This window comes from Rattus norvegicus, chromosome 8 (genome assembly GCF_021556685.1).
Source record: "Rattus norvegicus strain SHRSP/BbbUtx chromosome 8, alternate assembly SHRSP_T2T, whole genome shotgun sequence".
In the NCBI taxonomy this organism is placed as follows: Eukaryota; Metazoa; Chordata; class Mammalia; order Rodentia; family Muridae; genus Rattus; species Rattus norvegicus.
The window spans coordinates 119,082,155-119,100,249 of record NC_141541.1 but is presented as its reverse complement, the minus strand read 5'-3'; the positions used below and the strand labels follow the sequence as shown (position 1 = coordinate 119,100,249).

At 47.8% G+C, this 18,095-nt stretch overlaps 1 protein-coding gene across 5 annotated transcripts in view; it reads right to left on the bottom strand.

The window, feature by feature from the left end:
* Nucleotides 1-2,139: 2,139 nt before the first annotated feature.
* The window catches only part of Trank1 (tetratricopeptide repeat and ankyrin repeat containing 1), a 79,443-nt gene continuing 63,487 nt past the window's right edge, over nt 2,140-18,095 (bottom strand). For 4 of the 5 annotated variants that reach the window (XM_087562445.1, NM_001191799.3, XM_087562446.1 and 1 more), the window contains 7 exon segments: nt 16,422-16,510; nt 13,131-13,234; nt 12,901-13,033; nt 8,551-8,696; nt 4,856-7,908; nt 4,021-4,119; nt 2,140-3,633 (listed from right to left, as the gene is read on the bottom strand). In XM_087562445.1, coding sequence (XP_087418571.1) covers nt 3,533-3,633; nt 4,021-4,119; nt 4,856-7,908; nt 8,551-8,696; nt 12,901-13,033; nt 13,131-13,234; nt 16,422-16,510 — 3,725 coding nt within the window. In that variant the 3' untranslated portion in view covers nt 2,140-3,532. 5 annotated transcript variants of the gene reach the window in all.

Genomic DNA, 18,095 nt, shown 5'->3' with positions numbered 1-18,095 from the left:
TAGGTCTTAGTCCTCTGTTCAGGGGCAAAGAAGGTGCCAGGGTGTGTTGTGGCCAGCAGAGACCTGTGCTTGTGTTCACAGCAAGGCAACGGGTATGAGAAAACCCCAAGAATGGGTCAAGATGGTTCAGCCACAGAGACCAGAACGCATGCCCCAGGGCTCCAGCCTCACACATGCTCAGCTCCAAAAAAGAAGAGTCACCTATTGTCCCCCAGACTGTGCCACTCAGAGAGGCTGTGTGTCAAGGGCAGATGTGACATACTGTCATATTGTATGTGACCAGTGGTACATACAATGTCTCCCATATCACAGAAGCCCCCTAATCCTTAGAGACTTCAGGGAAGCAGGGGCTTCTCAATAATGGCTTGTGTTGAATTTCCACAAGGCGAACAGGGCACAGAATGGGATCTTAGTCAGAGTAAGTAAAAGAGACATTTCCTGCACAAGGAAGATGCACGTTAAGTACCCTATTATTAGGCCATTAAACTCCAGGATTATAAGAGACTCAGTGCTATTAGCCGGAAACACAGGAAGCTCATGGCCAAAACCATTTTAAGAATAAAATGGAAAGCTTCATAGAAGAATTTATGGGAAATATAGAAGTGACTTTGTTAAGATTGTACAAGTGGGAAGCTAGGACCATCCCCTAGGCCACAGGGGTAACCCTGCTGTTTGGCTTGAAGGCCCTTTCTGGCTGGGGGAGGAGGGTAAATCCTATTTACCTCTGGTCTTGTCCCTTTCATGGGCCCTAGTCTGCATGCCCACCCAGCAGCGGTCACTACAGTGGCCCAATAAAGCTTACTCTGTCACAGTGGAGAAACTGACAGCTGCTGCGCTCTGGCCACCAGTGGGGGACCTGGTGACAGTCAGGACCTGTGAAGGTGAATGTTTTCTCTTTGGACACTGATAGCAAGTGCATCGTAAGCTGTCGCATAGTAAGCTGTGAGCTTACTATGCACATGCACATGTCGTGCAGCAGTCACTCTAGACCAGGGTGCTGGCAAGCCTGGGGCTCATTTTGAACTTGGGAAGCTGATGCCCAGTGGTTTGGGAAGGGCATTTTCTGTCCTTGCTGAAGAGCCAGGTACACCTGAGTGACTTGCTCTGGGTAGCCCTAGCTTTGCTGCTCCAGCCTTCCCTGCTACAGGCCATGCTTGGGTTGCCTTTGAACGTAAACCATCCTCAGGACTACTGTTGCATGCTGAATCCTGTGCCCTCCACGCGGCTTCTTTGGACACACAATGGACTCGTGACCTTCATATACACCCACATCCTGTTCTTCCCAGCAGGCCTGGAACAGCAAAGCTCTTGCCACAGGACTAGGCTCTTGAGGTCAGTTCACTGTTGGCATTCCTGACCCTCCCGTTGATTTCCACTCCCTTCTCAGGACTTCAGAGGCTGTGGAGAAGTGGAGGAAGGGCCCAAGGTGCCTACTAGAAGCTGCAAGCAGAGAAAGCAGTGAGATTATCTGTCCCAATGCTGAAACTCTATATCCTGAAGCCCAGGATGGAACACGGCCTTCTCCAGCTCAGATGCCCTTCTGCTTCACGTAAATGACCAGAGACATCACAGCACCAAGACTTGAAGGCATCCGAACCTTACTGCACACAGTCCAACTCCATCAACTAAGAAGGGGCCTTCTGTCAATTTCTCCAAGAGGAAACTGAACCCCAAATGCAGTACACAAATTCTGCTGTCACCCCGGGCACGATGCCTCTCTATCACCAGTGCTCTCTCCTGGCCCTAGGGCTCTACCATGTCCTGAGGCTAAGGAAGGTAGGGCACCTGAACACCGTGTTGAGCAGATCTCGCTTATCTCAGATTATGCTCACTGTGGGCAGGAAAGGAATCTGAGTGTAGGTTGCCCACCTCCTAAGTCCAAGCTCATCGCTAGGGAGAAGCCCTGGGAACAGCACTGACAGAGTCCATGCAGCCCAAACCTATTGGACAGAAGCAACCAGACGGCAACACACCTAAGCGTGAGTGCCCGCACTCAGCCGTGTTTCTCTGACCTTGAATGTCTTAATCTTAGCAGGTACAAGAAGACAGCATCAGCCAGCAGCCCAGAAAGAGCCAACACCACCATCCCATACTTGCTCTCCGTGGAAATTTTAAACAGACAAAAGAGACAACAACAGGTAAGAGAGATGCTCTAACTTTATAAAAAAACAAGATAATACAGCAGTATTTGATTAGATTTTTTCTGGCAAGTTTATAAAAAAAATCTGGAATAAAAATGAGAAACATAACTTAATAAAAATTACAAAACTTTTCTTAGAAAGACAATGGAGGGTAATGGTGAGTAGCAAAAGCAGCAGCAACATGGGAGGAAAGCTGGTTCTGTGGTGAGACAAAGCCTCCAGAGACTGGCCTGAGCCTGGGCTGAGTGGGGAAGGAAGGGGCAGGCAGTGACCATCAGAGAGGCAGGGAGGCTTCCCAAATGAGGCCAGGCTGACAGTGGCTGGCAGTGGGTGGCAGTGGGTGGAGGGGAATGCAGGCCTCATGCAGCCCCTCTGGCAGGGCCTACAGGCCACATGGCAGTGATCCACAGAACTCTCATTAGAAGTTCTTCTGTCCATTGTTCCCCAGCTGAAGAGCCCGGTGAGCAGTCAACTGGAGCATAGGTGTGAAATGTGCCAGGGAAACCCAAGAACCACGCGTGTGCAAGGCATATGCAAGGTGCTTTGCATATCGTCTACACAATAGCCAAGGCAAAGGCAAGACCACTTTGGAGTGGGCAGGAAATACCTTCCAATGTTCCTTGAATGGAAAGATGTCAAAGACTGCTAGGCAGGCGCTTGACTACATTCGGAGGTGGTCTAACCCTGACTGCACAGGTAGCTGAGAATGATCACCAAAAAAAAAAAAAAGAGAGAGAGAGAGAGAGAGAGAGAGAGAGAGAGAGAGAAAGAAAGAAAGAAAATATAGGGGTTGGGGATTTAGCTCAGTGGTAGAGCGCTTGCCTAGCAAGTGCAAGGCCCTGGGTTCGGTCCCCAGCTCCAAAAAAAAGAAAAAGAAAAAAAAAGAAAAAAGAAAAGAAAGAAAATATACACAGTAGCCACTCAGACAACCAAAAGGTAGCCTGGGCTCAGGGGTTGCTTATGGCAAGGCCCAAAAGTACTCTGGGCATAGACTGCCTTGGTTCTGCTTGCTGTTTTACAGAAGTAGGATCGGGATCCACAGAGGGATCTCCTAGACTTGGAGCAGGGGCACTCACTCCAAGATGTGGTGTGTCAATCTTAAATGCCTACTCCCCTGTGGCAAGGCTGACGAGCCAGGGAGCCTGGCTTGAGACAGAGACATCCCAGCACTCCTTCCACCTGCCTCCCCCACAACTGGAGACGTGCGGTACCTGGGGGAGCAGTGTTACTGTTAGATCTCAACTTGGAAAACTAGAGGTGCCTACACGGTCCCTAACTGGGCAGTAGCAACCATGGACTAATTCACATTGTACTTCTCTTCCGCCCCAGCATTCAGAACCTTAGGACAGGATGGAACGAAGGTTAGGAGGCAATAGATGTATGAAAACATGTTAGTACTTTCTCTGTTTTCCACATTTCCGGGCACGCCTTCTAGGGCAGAGCTCACCAAAGTCTTCCACTTCGTTTTCATACTCTTCGTCCTGAACAGTACCTAGTTAGGAAGCAAAACAGCAAACACAAGTGAAAATGTCAGCTTCCTGTCCACCAGAGCTTAACATCCTGCTAAACCTGGTTTCTCTGGAATCATTGTTTTAAGTTAAAGAAATGAAGCTTTTTGCCAGGGTTGTAGAGAATGGAACTTTCTGTTGAGTCCTATCCTTGGGAGTTGCTGTGCTGAGTCTGCACATCTATGATCATTTCATAAGCAACTACCACAAGCCCAGAATAATGTCCTTCATCTGACAGAAACTCTACCACTAACAGTCTGGCAGAGAGACCTGACATCAGTGGCAAACCCACCGGACACTGGCCTGGAAGCCAGTAGTGCTAAGACTCACAGGAGCCAGGGTATCACCTGTCCTAGGAGAGCAGGCCTTACCTTCATCTTTTAAGCGGAGCTCTGTCTTCTTCAGCCACTCTTGTGCGTTCTTGACTGACAGGGTCAGAATTTTGACCTGCCGAGTCATCACTTCCTCTGCTAAAGAAACCAAATGACAAACTCTCTTAACAAAGAGATGGCTTCAGGCATTAGAACATCAAGCACTAGGCCAAGATCCTCACATCCCAAAGCTGCCTTCTGCCACCACAAGCACAGGGTACTTTAAATGAGAGCCCAGTGCCACAGCTGTGGGTCTGCCAATTACCAAAGCAAACCTTTCTGGGAAACTTGTATTCAAAAGATCATCAAGCCCAAACCTGGAGAAAGTGTTTGAATTACACAATTTTTTCAATGTAATTTTGTTAACTTTGTGCTTAATTTACAATGCTGGTAAGAAACAGTCAATAAAGAAGCAGGAGGGAAACCTGACTGTACGAGCAGATGAGAAGAGCCCTTACTATCAAAGGCTCACACTAAACGTGAGTCAGGGCCACCCTAAGAAGAGAGCTCACTTCTCCCTAGGGCTCAGCGCCTTGTCAGTGCTCTAGGAAATCAGTGCATGGAGAGCAAAGGGGCGCCTCAGAGTTTCCTCACAACTTTAACATTCTACCTGTATCTTCTCCACAGCATTCGCTAACACACCAGTTCTCTTCTGGAGCACCCAGAGAAACCATCGTCCCTTACAACAGTCACAAACATTTAACTGGTGATGGTCTCAGTGAGATTTTGCTGGAGTCTGAAAGCAGCCTGTTCTAGTCTTTCTGCTGACACTAGCGTCCCATCCCCCCTGAGTCAGCTACAACTGGGCAACTCCGGTTCAGGCTCCGGCTCTCACCTTCAGCCCAGGCCTTCCGCCTGTAGAGCTCCTCCACCAGATCTGAAACCTTCCTGATGTGCTCCTGCACCTTCCTCTGCAGCATGTGGCTCTGCTCCTTGGAGCCCAGGTGACTCCGGATCCAGACGCTCTGCTCAACGTCCTGCACCACCACTTTGCCTTCTTCAATGATCGGGTCTACCTTTTCATGGAAAAAATCCAGGTATTTCTGGTAGGCCGCTTGCTGCCTTCGGTGGCCTTCCAGGCGAATGTGCTGCTCATAAGACTCACTGACTCTCTCTCGGCATTCCCTCCCTTCCAGTTCAGCCCTGGAAATGATCACAGCCTCTGTGGCTGCTCCCTCAAATGCTTTGCCAGCACTAAAATAGCTTTCGGGGCTGCGGGCAAACTTCACTCCACACAGGTCGCACTGGGTCCTGTCCACATCGGCCCTTTTGAAGTTCCCAGGCCTGAGCTCCCTATCCTCCTCCCTGCTGTGCTCTGTCTGGATCCACCTCCTCCAGCTGATGCACAGAGACACCACTAGGCAGGCTGTGCGCAGCTTGCGCTGGATCAAGGCCTTTCGCTGCTTCTGGGAAAGGATGGCGGCCAGGAAATTATCTCGGTCTTCCAGGGCCAGCTCATCTAATTCATGAGTCTCATCTTCACCAAAATCCCAGTCCGAGTCAGCAAACTGGTCCATGGGGCCCGTACAGAGCAGGCGGTTCAGCCTGACCTCCTCATGACAGAGGCCACGGACCACAGTGCCTTTGGCATGCACACTGTCCCACCGCCAGTGGCAGTCCACCAGGTACTCTTCATCTCGTTCAAAGAGCAGGTCCTGCAGTGCCTCAGCCACAGACTTCACACTGACAGCCATCAGCACCCGCTGCACCACCTTCTGCAGCCTCTTGGGCACCTGGCCTGGCCAGTCCATGCTCATCAGCTGCAGCCTCTTCTGGATCTCCCGGAAGTGGCGGAACAGAAGTGGCTTGCAGAAGGGATGCAGGACTTCCTCAGCATTCACCAGCATCACCAAACACAAGACCAGGGTCCGTTCTGCCTCTCCCGATATCACATAGTCTATTTCACTGAAAGAGTCAAGCAGGACATTGAAGTTCATATTCTCATAGCCACACAGCACCTTGACGAGGTAGGACAGGTGAAACCGGAAGTCCCGGACGGCTCTGGTCACATCTTTTGGCTTGTACTCTTGGATGATGGAGAACACATCCCCAGATTCCCTGTCCTTCTTGCTGGACAGAAACTCCCAGAAGTGCAGGAGTGCAATGTAACTCTTGGGGAGGCACAGGACAGCGTTCTTCCAGAGGCGGGCCAGCACCGCCCCACAGTGGACAAACTGCAGCTCCAGCAGCACCACCGTGTTGATGATACTGGGGACCAGCGGCGCTTTGCACCTCTTGATGAGGACATTCATGAAGCGGAAGAAGAGCCTCTTGTAGTCTTCAGGGTTCCTGTGCACATAGAGCTGGTCCATGGAACTCTCTAGCAGCCGGATGAAGCACAGGTAGGACCTCTCCACATTCTCGTCTTCCCTGTTGGGCACCAACATGCCAAACTTCCCTTCTATGCCTTTCATCCTGCTGCCTCTACCCCTGCCTCTGTCCTCTCTGTCAGACTCAAGCACTTTCAGCTCCCGGTTGTAACTGTCTTCCTCCTGGTGAAGCAGCTTCTCAAACTCGTCTGGGTAGCTGGAGGACAGGAGGAAAGCCTGCATGGCACTCAGCCACAGGTCTGTGGACTCCCTGCGGCTGTGCGCACTTTCCTTTTGAAACAGGTCGTGGATGTACTCTTTTAGGGCAAACCGGTAGGAGCGAAAGAACTTGTAATTTGCCTTGAGGATTTCTTTGCAGGCCATGGGGTTTTCCGACAGCACTCTCTGGTGGAAATGCCTAGGAAAGAGGAGGTTGAGGAAGGATTTGCAAAGGCCATATGTATCTGGAGACAAAATATAATCTATTTCTTCAAGTTCTTCAGCTAAGACATTAGGGAACACTTTCTTGGCTTCCAGAAGCAAACCGTTGATTGCAACCAGGTGCATTTTTGACTGAACCATGCACTTGGCTTCACAGCGCCTGAGGGGCCTGTGGAAATCTTCACAGTGCTCGTCCTCACATTTCAAACCCACAATAAACCTCATGCAGATCCCTGGGTAGGTCTTCCCGAGAAGGATCTGTGTGATCTGACACAGTCTGCCCAAAAGGTGTTTGTTCAGGGCTAATTTCACTTGATCAGTTAGTACTAAAAAATGATCCTTTGTTTTCTTCTCACTCAAGGTCAAATCCAGGTCTAAAATTATTCTTAATATGGGCCCAGGGTCATTCTGGGCTATCTGGCAATACTTGGCATCCACCTGAAAAATTCCAAAAAACTCAAAGCAAGATTTGACCATTTCCTTTTCAGCATTGTTGGTCACGTTTTTAAGGGCCCTGACCAGATTGAGAAGGACTTCCAAGCCTCCTGGAGCCAGGGCCAGAACCTTCTGACTCTCAGACTCACACTGGCTGGCTGCTTCATAGAGAGCTTCTACCATTCCGGCTGAGTGGTTGAGCATGTCAAACTTGATGAAGGCATCTCTAAGCTTCTGAAAGTCTCTCAAGATAATCCCTTGCAGGAACTGGGCCTCTGCGATGCCGGCCAGATGGCCGGTTTGATAGCAGAGGTCAAGCACTTCTCGCAGAATAGCCTTTGTATGTTCTACGTCAGAATCCCTGGCCACGTTGAGGCGGGCAACCCCCAGGAGACATGAGGCCTGGAAGTCCTTGTTGGCAGTGAGCCTAGCAGCCTCCAGGAGGCAGCCATGTTGCTTCATCAATAGCGCAGCCTCTTCCTTCCGGCCCTCCCTGTTGAGCAATTCTGCCGCTTCTGCGAGGCGTTTCCGGGACTTGAGGAACACCAGCTGGTCTTCTACATCAAGCTTGGAAAGAACGGCCATCATTTCCTTGCTTTTATTTGCACTCAGGTACTTTGCAGCAGCTTCCAAGTAAAACTGGCTGGCAGAGTAGGAGAGCTTGGGAACAGGAAAGGTCTTGTTCTTTAACATTTCTTCATATCTGTAAAGACACACATGTCAACTTGTCACCAAAGTAGGAAAAGCCCTTCCCTTCTAAGTCAATACAAAGCACTTTAAATAAGGCCCCCATGAGCCAGATACTGGAGAAAAGACCTAATCCTGTCTGCCACTCAAACATTTCTTTTAATGCTTCCTGTCCAAGCAAAATGTATGCATACTGCAAAACCAAAAAATAACAATTACTCTGGGTAGTCAGCTTTGGTGAACATGACTGCAATTCTGAAAAAGGACATAATGGTGGCTGCAGCAGTCTTTGTTTTTATCTAGCTTGCAATTCTTCTCTTTTGCTAGGTGTGTATGTGACTGCAATCATGTTACACAGATAAAGCTCTAAGGGGCCCTTGCACTCCACTGACTAGAGTCAGTCAGTGTATTCTATTATAAACACAGAGACACACTTTTCATCCACAGCCATCTTTGTGATAATGGTCAAAGCTTAACAAGAGGCTGAGAGGCAGCGTCCACTCTCAAGGACTCTGAGACTGCACTGAAGCATCCTCTCAACTGAGGGAAAATGACCTGTCAGGCCACTTCAGAATCAGCAGCGTAACTTCCAAGATAAGCCATTCCCTGAGAGGAGGGAGAAGAAGGCACACAGATGCAAAAGGAGAAAACCACCTACTTTTCCACTGCAATAGCAGCTTCCTCAAAAAGCTCCTCTTGGCAGTACATTCTGAGTGCGAGATCAAACTCCTGAATCTGCTCAAAGCATCGGAAAGCATCTTTGAAGCACTGGCTTCGCTTATAGAAATAGGCAGCGTCTCTTATCTAGAACAGTAAAACGTTACTTTTATTTAAAGCATTCTAATTTTTTAATCTTAAAAATAGTAATACATAAATAATCAATGTGATTATTTGTCTATTTCTTAGAATCTAGTTAAAACCACATACTATAAATAATATAAAAACAAATTCCTTTCAAAATAAAGGGAACAAGCTAATCCCAATCTTATATCTTATACAAAGATGAAGTGCAGGTGGACTACAGATGTAAATACAGGAGCTAGAGAGATGGCTCAGCAGTTAACAGCCCTGGCTTGTCTTACAAGTTCAACTCCCAGCACCTACATGGCAGCTCACAACCACCTTTACCTCCAGACCCAAGGAATCCAATGTCCTCTTCCAGCCTTCTCAAGCAATGCACACTTGTAGTAAACATGCATACATGCAAGCAAAACACTCATAAACATAAAAAAAGCCTAAAGGTTTAGATATGAAAACCATTGAAGAAAAATGTCTGGGAGTATCTGTGTAAGTAAAAAAGTTTCCATCAAACCTAAAGATACAAATCTTTAGGGAAGTTAATCAATTTTATGACTTCAAATCTATTCATCAAAGGTCTCATGAAAAAAGCTAAAAAAAAGTAATTTTAAGGGCTTAGACTATAGCTCAGTGGTAGAACACTTGCGATTCATACGAGGCCCTGGGTTCAATTCCCAGCATTGGAAATGGAGACAAAAGGAGGAGGGGTGAGGAGGCAAGGGAGACAAGCAACCATAGCACTGGGAACATCACCGTCCAACAACTCACTATGAAAACAGACGCATCTCACTATTGTGGGACCCAATTGCTGGCCACTAGCTAAATCTGAGTAGAAACCTCCATATATGGAGTACTGTGACCTAAAAACCGAATTTTAAACTGTATTTTTTTTCTTTTTTCTTTTTTTCGGAGCTGGGGACCAAACCCAGGGCCTTGCACTTGCTAGGCAAGTGTTCTACCACTGAGCTAAATCCCCAACCCCAAAACTGAATTTTAAACTGTATTTAATTTTAACTAATCTTAAGTAGCCACATCTGACTAGAAGCTACCATATGAGAATTGCAAATCTAGAACATAAAAAGAATTCCTGTAACTATAAAGACTTTTTAAAATTCATAATTTTTAAGAACATGGGCTCTAACTGCCATTTACAGTGGGGATGTGAACAGCTGACGTGAACATCTTCAGCTTCAGTGACAATCAGAAGAGCACACATCCCAGTGAGCTGCACCTCAGAGGAGCACACATCCCAGTGAGCTGCACCTATGAGCTTGCAAATGCTAGACTCTGTTTACTATGTCCAAGGATGCAGGGAACACAGAATCTTTACACACAAAGTGACATGGCTTTTCTGGAATCGAGGTGCTCATACCTAGGAACATGAGGTAATAGTATCAGAAGACCACAGGTAGAGAGGCACTCATAGCAACACATCACAAATGGCTCCAGCAAGACTGAGTCATGCTTCACCAGTGTTGCATGGGGCCACCAGGCATTGGTGAGCAGCCTGGACTTTCATCACTGGAGAACTGGGGTAGTGACACATGGAGAGCTCACTCTGAAATGTCACTGTGGTGGAGACACAGCCAGAGCTTAGCACAAGAGAAATGGTGGGAGGGCAAAAGCACAGAACAAGGTGGCACTTAAACCAACTTAGAACACATGTGTACAAAAGACACCACTGTCTAACCTTTAGCAGGGTGAGAATGTGAGGCGGAAGCCAAGTTAAGAGACAAGGGTATAACCTGCTCCTTCCCATGGCAGAGACTGGGAGGCAAAGGGAGGGGGGAGGAAGCAATGGGCAAAACCTGTATCTCATAGTCGCTTATTAGGGCTCAAGACGGTAGCACCGAAGACAGCAGGGCAGACTCTAAAGAACTTGCAAAGCATCTCAATTCCTAGACCGTGGGATGTCTGTTCCCAGTAATGCTATTCTACCCCAGCCCCACCCTCATCTCCCTTGCAAGTCATATCCCACAACAAACATGGAGCAGCACTGGGAGGGCCTGATCCCCTTCCCAGACACTGACCTGGGGCCCACACTTTCCACTTCTAGTAGGTCTCATTCCCCATCCCCTACTTTGACTTCACACAGACACAAAAACCTGAGTTCCAAATGAAGGGTAGGAAATCGGCAGATGACACAACAGCTCACAGCCCCATGCTTCTACCACAGTTTTTCCAACTCCCAGACTGTTTTAAATTCTTACTCCACAACTGATATACTGACAAGGAATGGCTGGGGTAGGGAGGTGGCTCAGTGGTTAAAGTATTTCTGCAAGCCAGAGGACTAGAGTTCTGATCACCAGAACCCAGTTAAACGCCTGGTGAGAGGAGTGGTCAGAAAGTAAAGATAGGGAATTCCCCAAAGCAAGCTAGCTGGCAAGACTGGCCATATCAGTGAGCTCTGGGTTTGATTCACTGACCTTGCCTCAATGACTGAAGGTGAAAGAGAAATGGCAGATGATTCCCAACATCAACTGGGCACACACACACACACACACACACACACACACACACACACACACAAAGACATATACACATACAAACATACACACACATACACACATGCACACACACGTAGACATACACATACACACATGCACACAAACACACACATACATACACACAGACATACATACACATACACAGACATAAACACACATACACACATGCATGCCCACACACACATACGCACATGCACACACACACCTAGACATACACATACACAATACATGCACACACATACACACATGCACACACATACATACACACACATACACACATGCGCACACACACGCATACACATGAACACCGATGGCAAAGGAAACAAAGGAACTGCTGAGAGAATATGACTGCCACCTGGAGTCACAGCAGTGTGATGTAGCTGTGAACAATTTCTAACTGCTTATTTTATTTCCCTGTTTTAATCCTGCCACAAACAAGCAGCCAGTTGTGGCCCACTGCCAGCTTGCCAACCACTGAGAAGCCATGTTCAGACTAGCTCTGCCCAACAGAACTCTGAGCAATGATTCTATTTTGTAATGATGATCATTCACACGAGGCTAGTGACAAGGAGGGTCAAACTTTTAACTTGATTTCCTCTTAATTAATTTTACATCAAGTAACTGCACATGGCTGTTGAATTAGACAGTGATGATCTAGATAATTACTAGAAACACGCACGAAAACTCCATGTAAACACCAGGCTACTTACTCAAGCTGACTCCAGACTATGAACATATGGAAAGAGAAAGCAAAAATATTCTAACGTCCATCTGGCTTGGGTCTGCAACTCGGCCTCTCTGTGGCTGACTTCAGGCCTTAAATAGTAACACAGATGTGGATGAACACAGACACACACACTCTCTCTCTCTCATGAACAAGTGGAGAAAGAACAATCACAGATCACAGGGCCAGTCTCTCCTTCCTTCAAGAATTAGAGCCTCTCACTCCTTCTTTAAAAGGGGAACAAGAATACCCTTGGCAGGGAAGAGAGAGGCAAAGATTAAAACAGAGACTGAAGGAACACCCATTCAGAGCCTGCCCCACATGTGGCCCATACATATACAGCCACCCAATTAGACAAGATGGATGAAGCAAAGAAGTGCAGACCGACAGGAGCCGGATGTAGATTGCTCCTGAGAGACACAGCCAGAATACAGCAAATACAGAGGCGAATGCCAGCAGCAAACCACTGAACTGAGAATAGGACCCCCGTTGAAGGAATCAGAAAAAGAACTGGAAGAGCTTGAAGGGGCTCGAGACCCCATATGTACAACAATGCCAAGCAACCAGAGCTTCCAGGGACTAAGCCACTACCTAAAGACTATCCATGGACTGACCCTGGACTCTGACCTCATAGGTAGCAATGAATATCCTAGTAAGAGCACCAGTGGAAGGGGAAGCCCTGGGTCCTGCTAAGACTGAACCCCCAGTGAACTAGACTGGTGGGGGGAGGGCGGCAATGGGGGGAGGGTTGGGAGGGGAACACCCATAAGGAAGGGGAGGGGGGAGGGGGATGTTTGCCCGGATACCGGGAAAGGGAATAACACTCGAAATGTATATAAGAAATACTCAAGTTAATAAAAAAAAGAAAAAAAGAAAAAAAATTAGAGCCTCTTCCTGACACAAGCAGAGGCTGAACACCACCCACATTTGCCCAGATGAAGCCCCATTCTTCAAGCAGTGGCCTTGGGTGAGACCATACCTTTCCCAGCCTCTCACACAACTGGGCAGAGAGCTGGAACTCCTTGGCGTAGCTCAAACACTTAAGAGATAGCTTTGGTTCATTGCACTCCAAGTAAGTCTTCGCCAGTTCCAAATACTGCAGCTCCTTCTCCCTGGGGAAAAGAACCCAGCATTGCCATGAAATGCGGCTGGCATATTCAACCTGCTGCTCTCATCACAGCGCGTCTCAACTGATCCTGAGGCACTTACTTGGGGCTGAATTTCTTGGATTTCATATTTAGGGCAGTGTAGTGGGCCAGGGCCAACTTCTCCTTCTCAAATGCATCTCCTTTCTGGTAACATTTAGCTGCAACCTAGAATAAGTCAAAGGTTTGATTCCCAGCAAGGTAACAGAGTTAATAGAACAAGAATTAACGCATGCATTGTGTTCCTATGGACAGAGCTCTGTGTCTGGCCCAGCCCAGTCTGACAGGGAAGAACAGGAAGGTGTAGGTAATTAAAGAGCGGTGTCTCCAAAGACAGAGCTGGGTGGGACCAGCTAACACAGCCCACAGGTTTCATTAGGAAATAGCCAGTGGCCACAAAAAGGTGAATACAACATATATCTATAGGCCACCATGACACCAACTGTTTAATCTTCCAAGAGCCACACACAGGGCGGACCGTCCTCACTGTATGTAGTAGCAACCTCAGTCAGAGCCACGGAGCAATGGGTCCGAAGTCCCCCAGTGGCTTTTCTGGGCTTTGACATAGTTGCTAACTCCAGTGGCACCTGCGTGCTAGCAGACATCAGTAGTGTGCTAGTAGACGTGATGTTGTAGAGATACGGTAGAGAGAGCATCAGAACACATCCAGATCCTGGGAGCATGCAGATCTGTTTACAAACCTCTGACTATGAGATGTGCAAAAGGGTGCCAAAGGGTCTCCAAGCATAATTCAAATCCTGGTCAGCAGAAAGCTGTCCTGAAACAGGGGCGCCTCACTGTCTCAAAGCATGAGCCAGAGAAGCAGCAGGCTCACACTGCACCCGGCATTAGGTAGCAATGTTAATGCAGGGGGCACTGGTGATGCTTTCTGGTGACTCAGACTGAGCGACCTCTCCCACTCATGCTCTTTCCTCTGTCATTCCAGGACCACGGGTCTGGGGCCTGCACCACCCTCCTTCCCAGCTAGGGCCTTTGCATGCACTGTTCTAGCTGAAATGCTCCCACTTCCTTTCTGCCTAGTTCTATTTATTCTATAGTCCCAAGACCCCCTTCCTCAAAGAAGGCTTCCCTGACCTCCCGTGTCCAGAACACACCTGGGGACCCTGGTCCTCCTCCATGACACCTGCGATACTGCACTGTGCTTGTCTATAGTCCACTGTTGCTCACCATCATGTTCCTAGGATCTAAATAGACTGTCTGGCCCATAGCTCAACAAGTATCTGTCGGATGAATGATCTTGCACGGTGGTTCTGACACACTCATTGACATGCAGCCAAAAACTCAATAAGCCACCTGAGTCCTGAAGTCCTTTAGCAGGGTCAAAATAAAGTCAGGCGAGGAGAAGGCTTTTTATAATATTCTCATCTGTGCCGGCTCCCCTAAAAAAATTTTAGATTCAAACATTCAAAAGGTATTTTTAAAGGGATAAATAATTGGAATCCCATGGACAACACATATGGGTAACATCAATGATGTTCTGAAAGGAAGTAAAGGTGAGACTTCGTATTACAGCTCATGCCCAAGCTGCTGCTGCTGCCCATCTTGTCTTGCCATTCCCTCCCTGCTGCCTCCCTCCACCCTGACAAAAAATATTTTGTTTTACAGCAGCCAAATGTTCAGTACTTCTATCAATTTCTGGCTAGCAATTTCTAAGGCTAAATATTACATATTTAGAAATGACTTTCCATGCATGCCAAATCTGTAACAGCATGGTTATTTCTTCACCTCATACCACAGCGCCCTCACAACTCTGACCTCTGCCACACTCCTCTGACTATACCTCTGCTCCTTCTACTCCTGCAGTCATGAGTCTGCCTGTCTCCTTGTCCTTCAGTGTAGGCTGTGACTTATCAACTTATTGTGTCCAATGGGAATTCAGCAGATGGGGTACAGAGCTAATTCTAAGACCAGGCCTCCAAGGACTGACACACGTCTTTGAACCCTAGTATGATGTAAACTAGCCCAAACTGACCTGTTCAAGGATCAGGGACAAGTTTTCCAAGAATGCAGTGACAACCCCCCAACCCCATTATCAGAGCCAGGAACCAGCCAATAACCAGAAACAGAGCAACACAACTGAATGGGAGTTAAGTGTAGACATGCGAGTTCTCCAGGTGAGCCCAGAAGCTACTCAGCTGGTTCAAACTGCCAGCCCTAGAGCCGGGGCAGCACACATTACTGGTGATGAGCCACAGTCCAGGTATAAGGTATTTGTTATGCAGTAACAGGTGGCTGAGAGACCCAGAGAGATGTTCTTTTCTGTGCATGTAAACCATTTCCCCTGTCATTTCCAAGGACAAAACTCTTCTAGGCATCGAGGCTCAGGAAACTTAAAGCGCTCTGCCCCAGTGGAACGCAGACACCTCAGGGCACGGCTTTAATCAGTTCTGAACTGCAGTTCCAGGGTCTTCACCACTGCCCAGTTCCTCCTTCACTCAGGCCTAACTTTACAGAATCCAATAATGAGGGTTGCTAGGGCAACAGAATGAGCCCCACAGAGAAACCAGTCTCATAGTTTCTCTTAGTCATAGGAGCAAACCCGTGGGCATCCTTCTGTGTGACACTTGAGAAGCTGGATACCACACATGGGGTGCAGAAGTCGAGAGCGCCATCTGTGAAACCCAGCACAGCTGCTTTCATCTGCAGACGTGAGGACCCAGTCACCCAGGTGCCCAGGCAGGCAGATCCAGAAGGTGTGATCTTTTAGGGCTCTGTGTGTAGTGGTGTTGCTGCCCACAGAATCCTCCTTCCGTTCTTGCAAGACAGAAAAAATCTGCTCTACATAAAGGGCTGAAGCTGTCAGGCAGGACTGTATGCCCAGATGACTTCGCGGAGATGGGGACAAGCGGCCTAGGACTGACCAGGAGAACTATGAGCAAGTCCACTGGGATCCTAAAGAAGCAAGTGCCTGCCTTCATCCCTGTGTGGATGCAGCTGCAGCAGCCACTTGCAGAAACCAAGGGGAACACTCTAGCAAGATGCACAGACAAAGGGAAGAAATAAGACTGGGCCTCTGACTGTTTTGTTGAGCTGCAAAAAATCAATCAAAGAAATAAAAATAGGATGGCAGGGGACAGACCATGACACTCTACCTACCTATCGGTATGTGCCAGCAATTGGCTGAAATGAAGAACTATCCATGGCTTCACTGACTGGGGAGGGAAGGGGGCAGGGATCTCTTCTCCTATTAGGACAAACTCAGAAGTGACAGAATCACTGCCATCCTCACTGTGTCCTAGTCAGCAGTGTGATAGTGGGAGACCTTCCCATGAGTTCTGCCGAGGCCAGCAGTCACAGACATCCCTCACCCTTGATGTCTGCCCCAGCTCCTTACCTTCCAGCACTGGTGCTTGGCATAATAGTCTCCTTGTATGATCCACTCATCAGGGGTTGAGGTCTTAACAAACATGCTATCATCAAAGTCTACAATGAAAGTAAAAAGCCAGTTGGTTTCTCCAAGTGGTAGCCATTGACTTAAACCTGTTTGACCTAAACTGTCTCCTCCCATATTCATTTGTTGAACTCTCTATCTCTACTGCTTCAAAGCAGAGCTTTATTCGGAGCATGATCCTTAATCCAATCTCACTGGTGTCCTTGGAACAGATAAGGATACATAACACACACACACACACACACACACACACACACACACAAAGTGCACCACACAGAGCAAAGACAGACCATGTGAGGACACAGTGAGAAGGTGTTGCTCATCTGGAAGCCCAAAAGCAACCTCAGAAGAAACTAACCAAGTCCTCACCTCGACCACGCCTTGTATCAACTAGAGAAATGAGAAAACGACTTCCTGTGGTGCTCATGCTGACCGTCTAGACTTCATCAACATGTGTTTTAGCACTGAGACCAGTTGGTATAGGTTTCAGAAGGAGGATGTGGAAGTAAGAAAAAGACATAATTTGCTTTTTTAATTTCTGGTATACTTTCCTTGTCTGTAGCTCTGAGGTAGAAGACACACAGTGATTATTAATTAATTCCTCCTTGAAAATCCAAAGCTAACTAGCTCCCAGATTCAAGGAAACAGGATCTTACAATACATACGCTACTTGGATTCTGTTGGAGTTCCATCTCGATAAACCTACAGTAAACTGGAACCAGCACACTATGGAGTGCTGGGTGTTCAATCTCGTGTGTGCATGAATGCTTGACATAGTGAGCTATGGCTCACTGCCACTGACCAGCCTTGTTAGAAAATATTGTACTCACTTATTGTAGCTGAAGAAAAGACAAAAATTCAAAATATAGTTTCTACTGAAGTGTATCAGCTATGTATACCAATGTGAATCTAAAACATCCCAAGCTGTCCCAAGCTGAACAAAACCCATTTTTGTGCTTTAGCCGCCAATATTGTCCTCACAGGGGTAGGCAATCCAACACATCCCTGTAGCCATCGACTCTCTGTCCTTCCTGTCCCATACAAACCTTCCTGTAACTGCACCAATCCTCTCCACCCATGAGCCTCAGAATGTCACGAGCAATGAGCAGCAATGCAGTTCATGAAGTACCAGAGATACGGTGGATGCCAAGGCATTGAGCAAACCAGATCAAAGATCAAGGAGCCAGAGACACCTAGACTGGAAGGCACCAACTAGGGAGGCCAGGCAACCGTGTTCAGAAGGGGCAACCGAGGCAGAGCTGCACGGCCCACTCTGTCCCTTCTTCTGTCCACTAGGTGTACGGAACAGGACGCAGCAAGGCCTCTGCAGCCACCAATGCTGCTCTCTGTTCTGGGAGGGAGTCTATATCCACAGCAAACTCCACACCACATCCAAAGAGGACTAGATGACCAGGGTAAAGAAGCCCAGAATGTGTCACCACCACACTCAGCTCTCACTCAGCCATATGGAGGGATAGGTGCTCTGGAAGAGTGTACTGTGTCGGTCCACAGCATGTGATTAAGACTAACCTTGCTCCTGTGTTCCTACTGCTGCTATGCAAAAGGAACTGTGGCTCTTGAATATATTAACTTTGTAATAAATTACCTATCTTAATC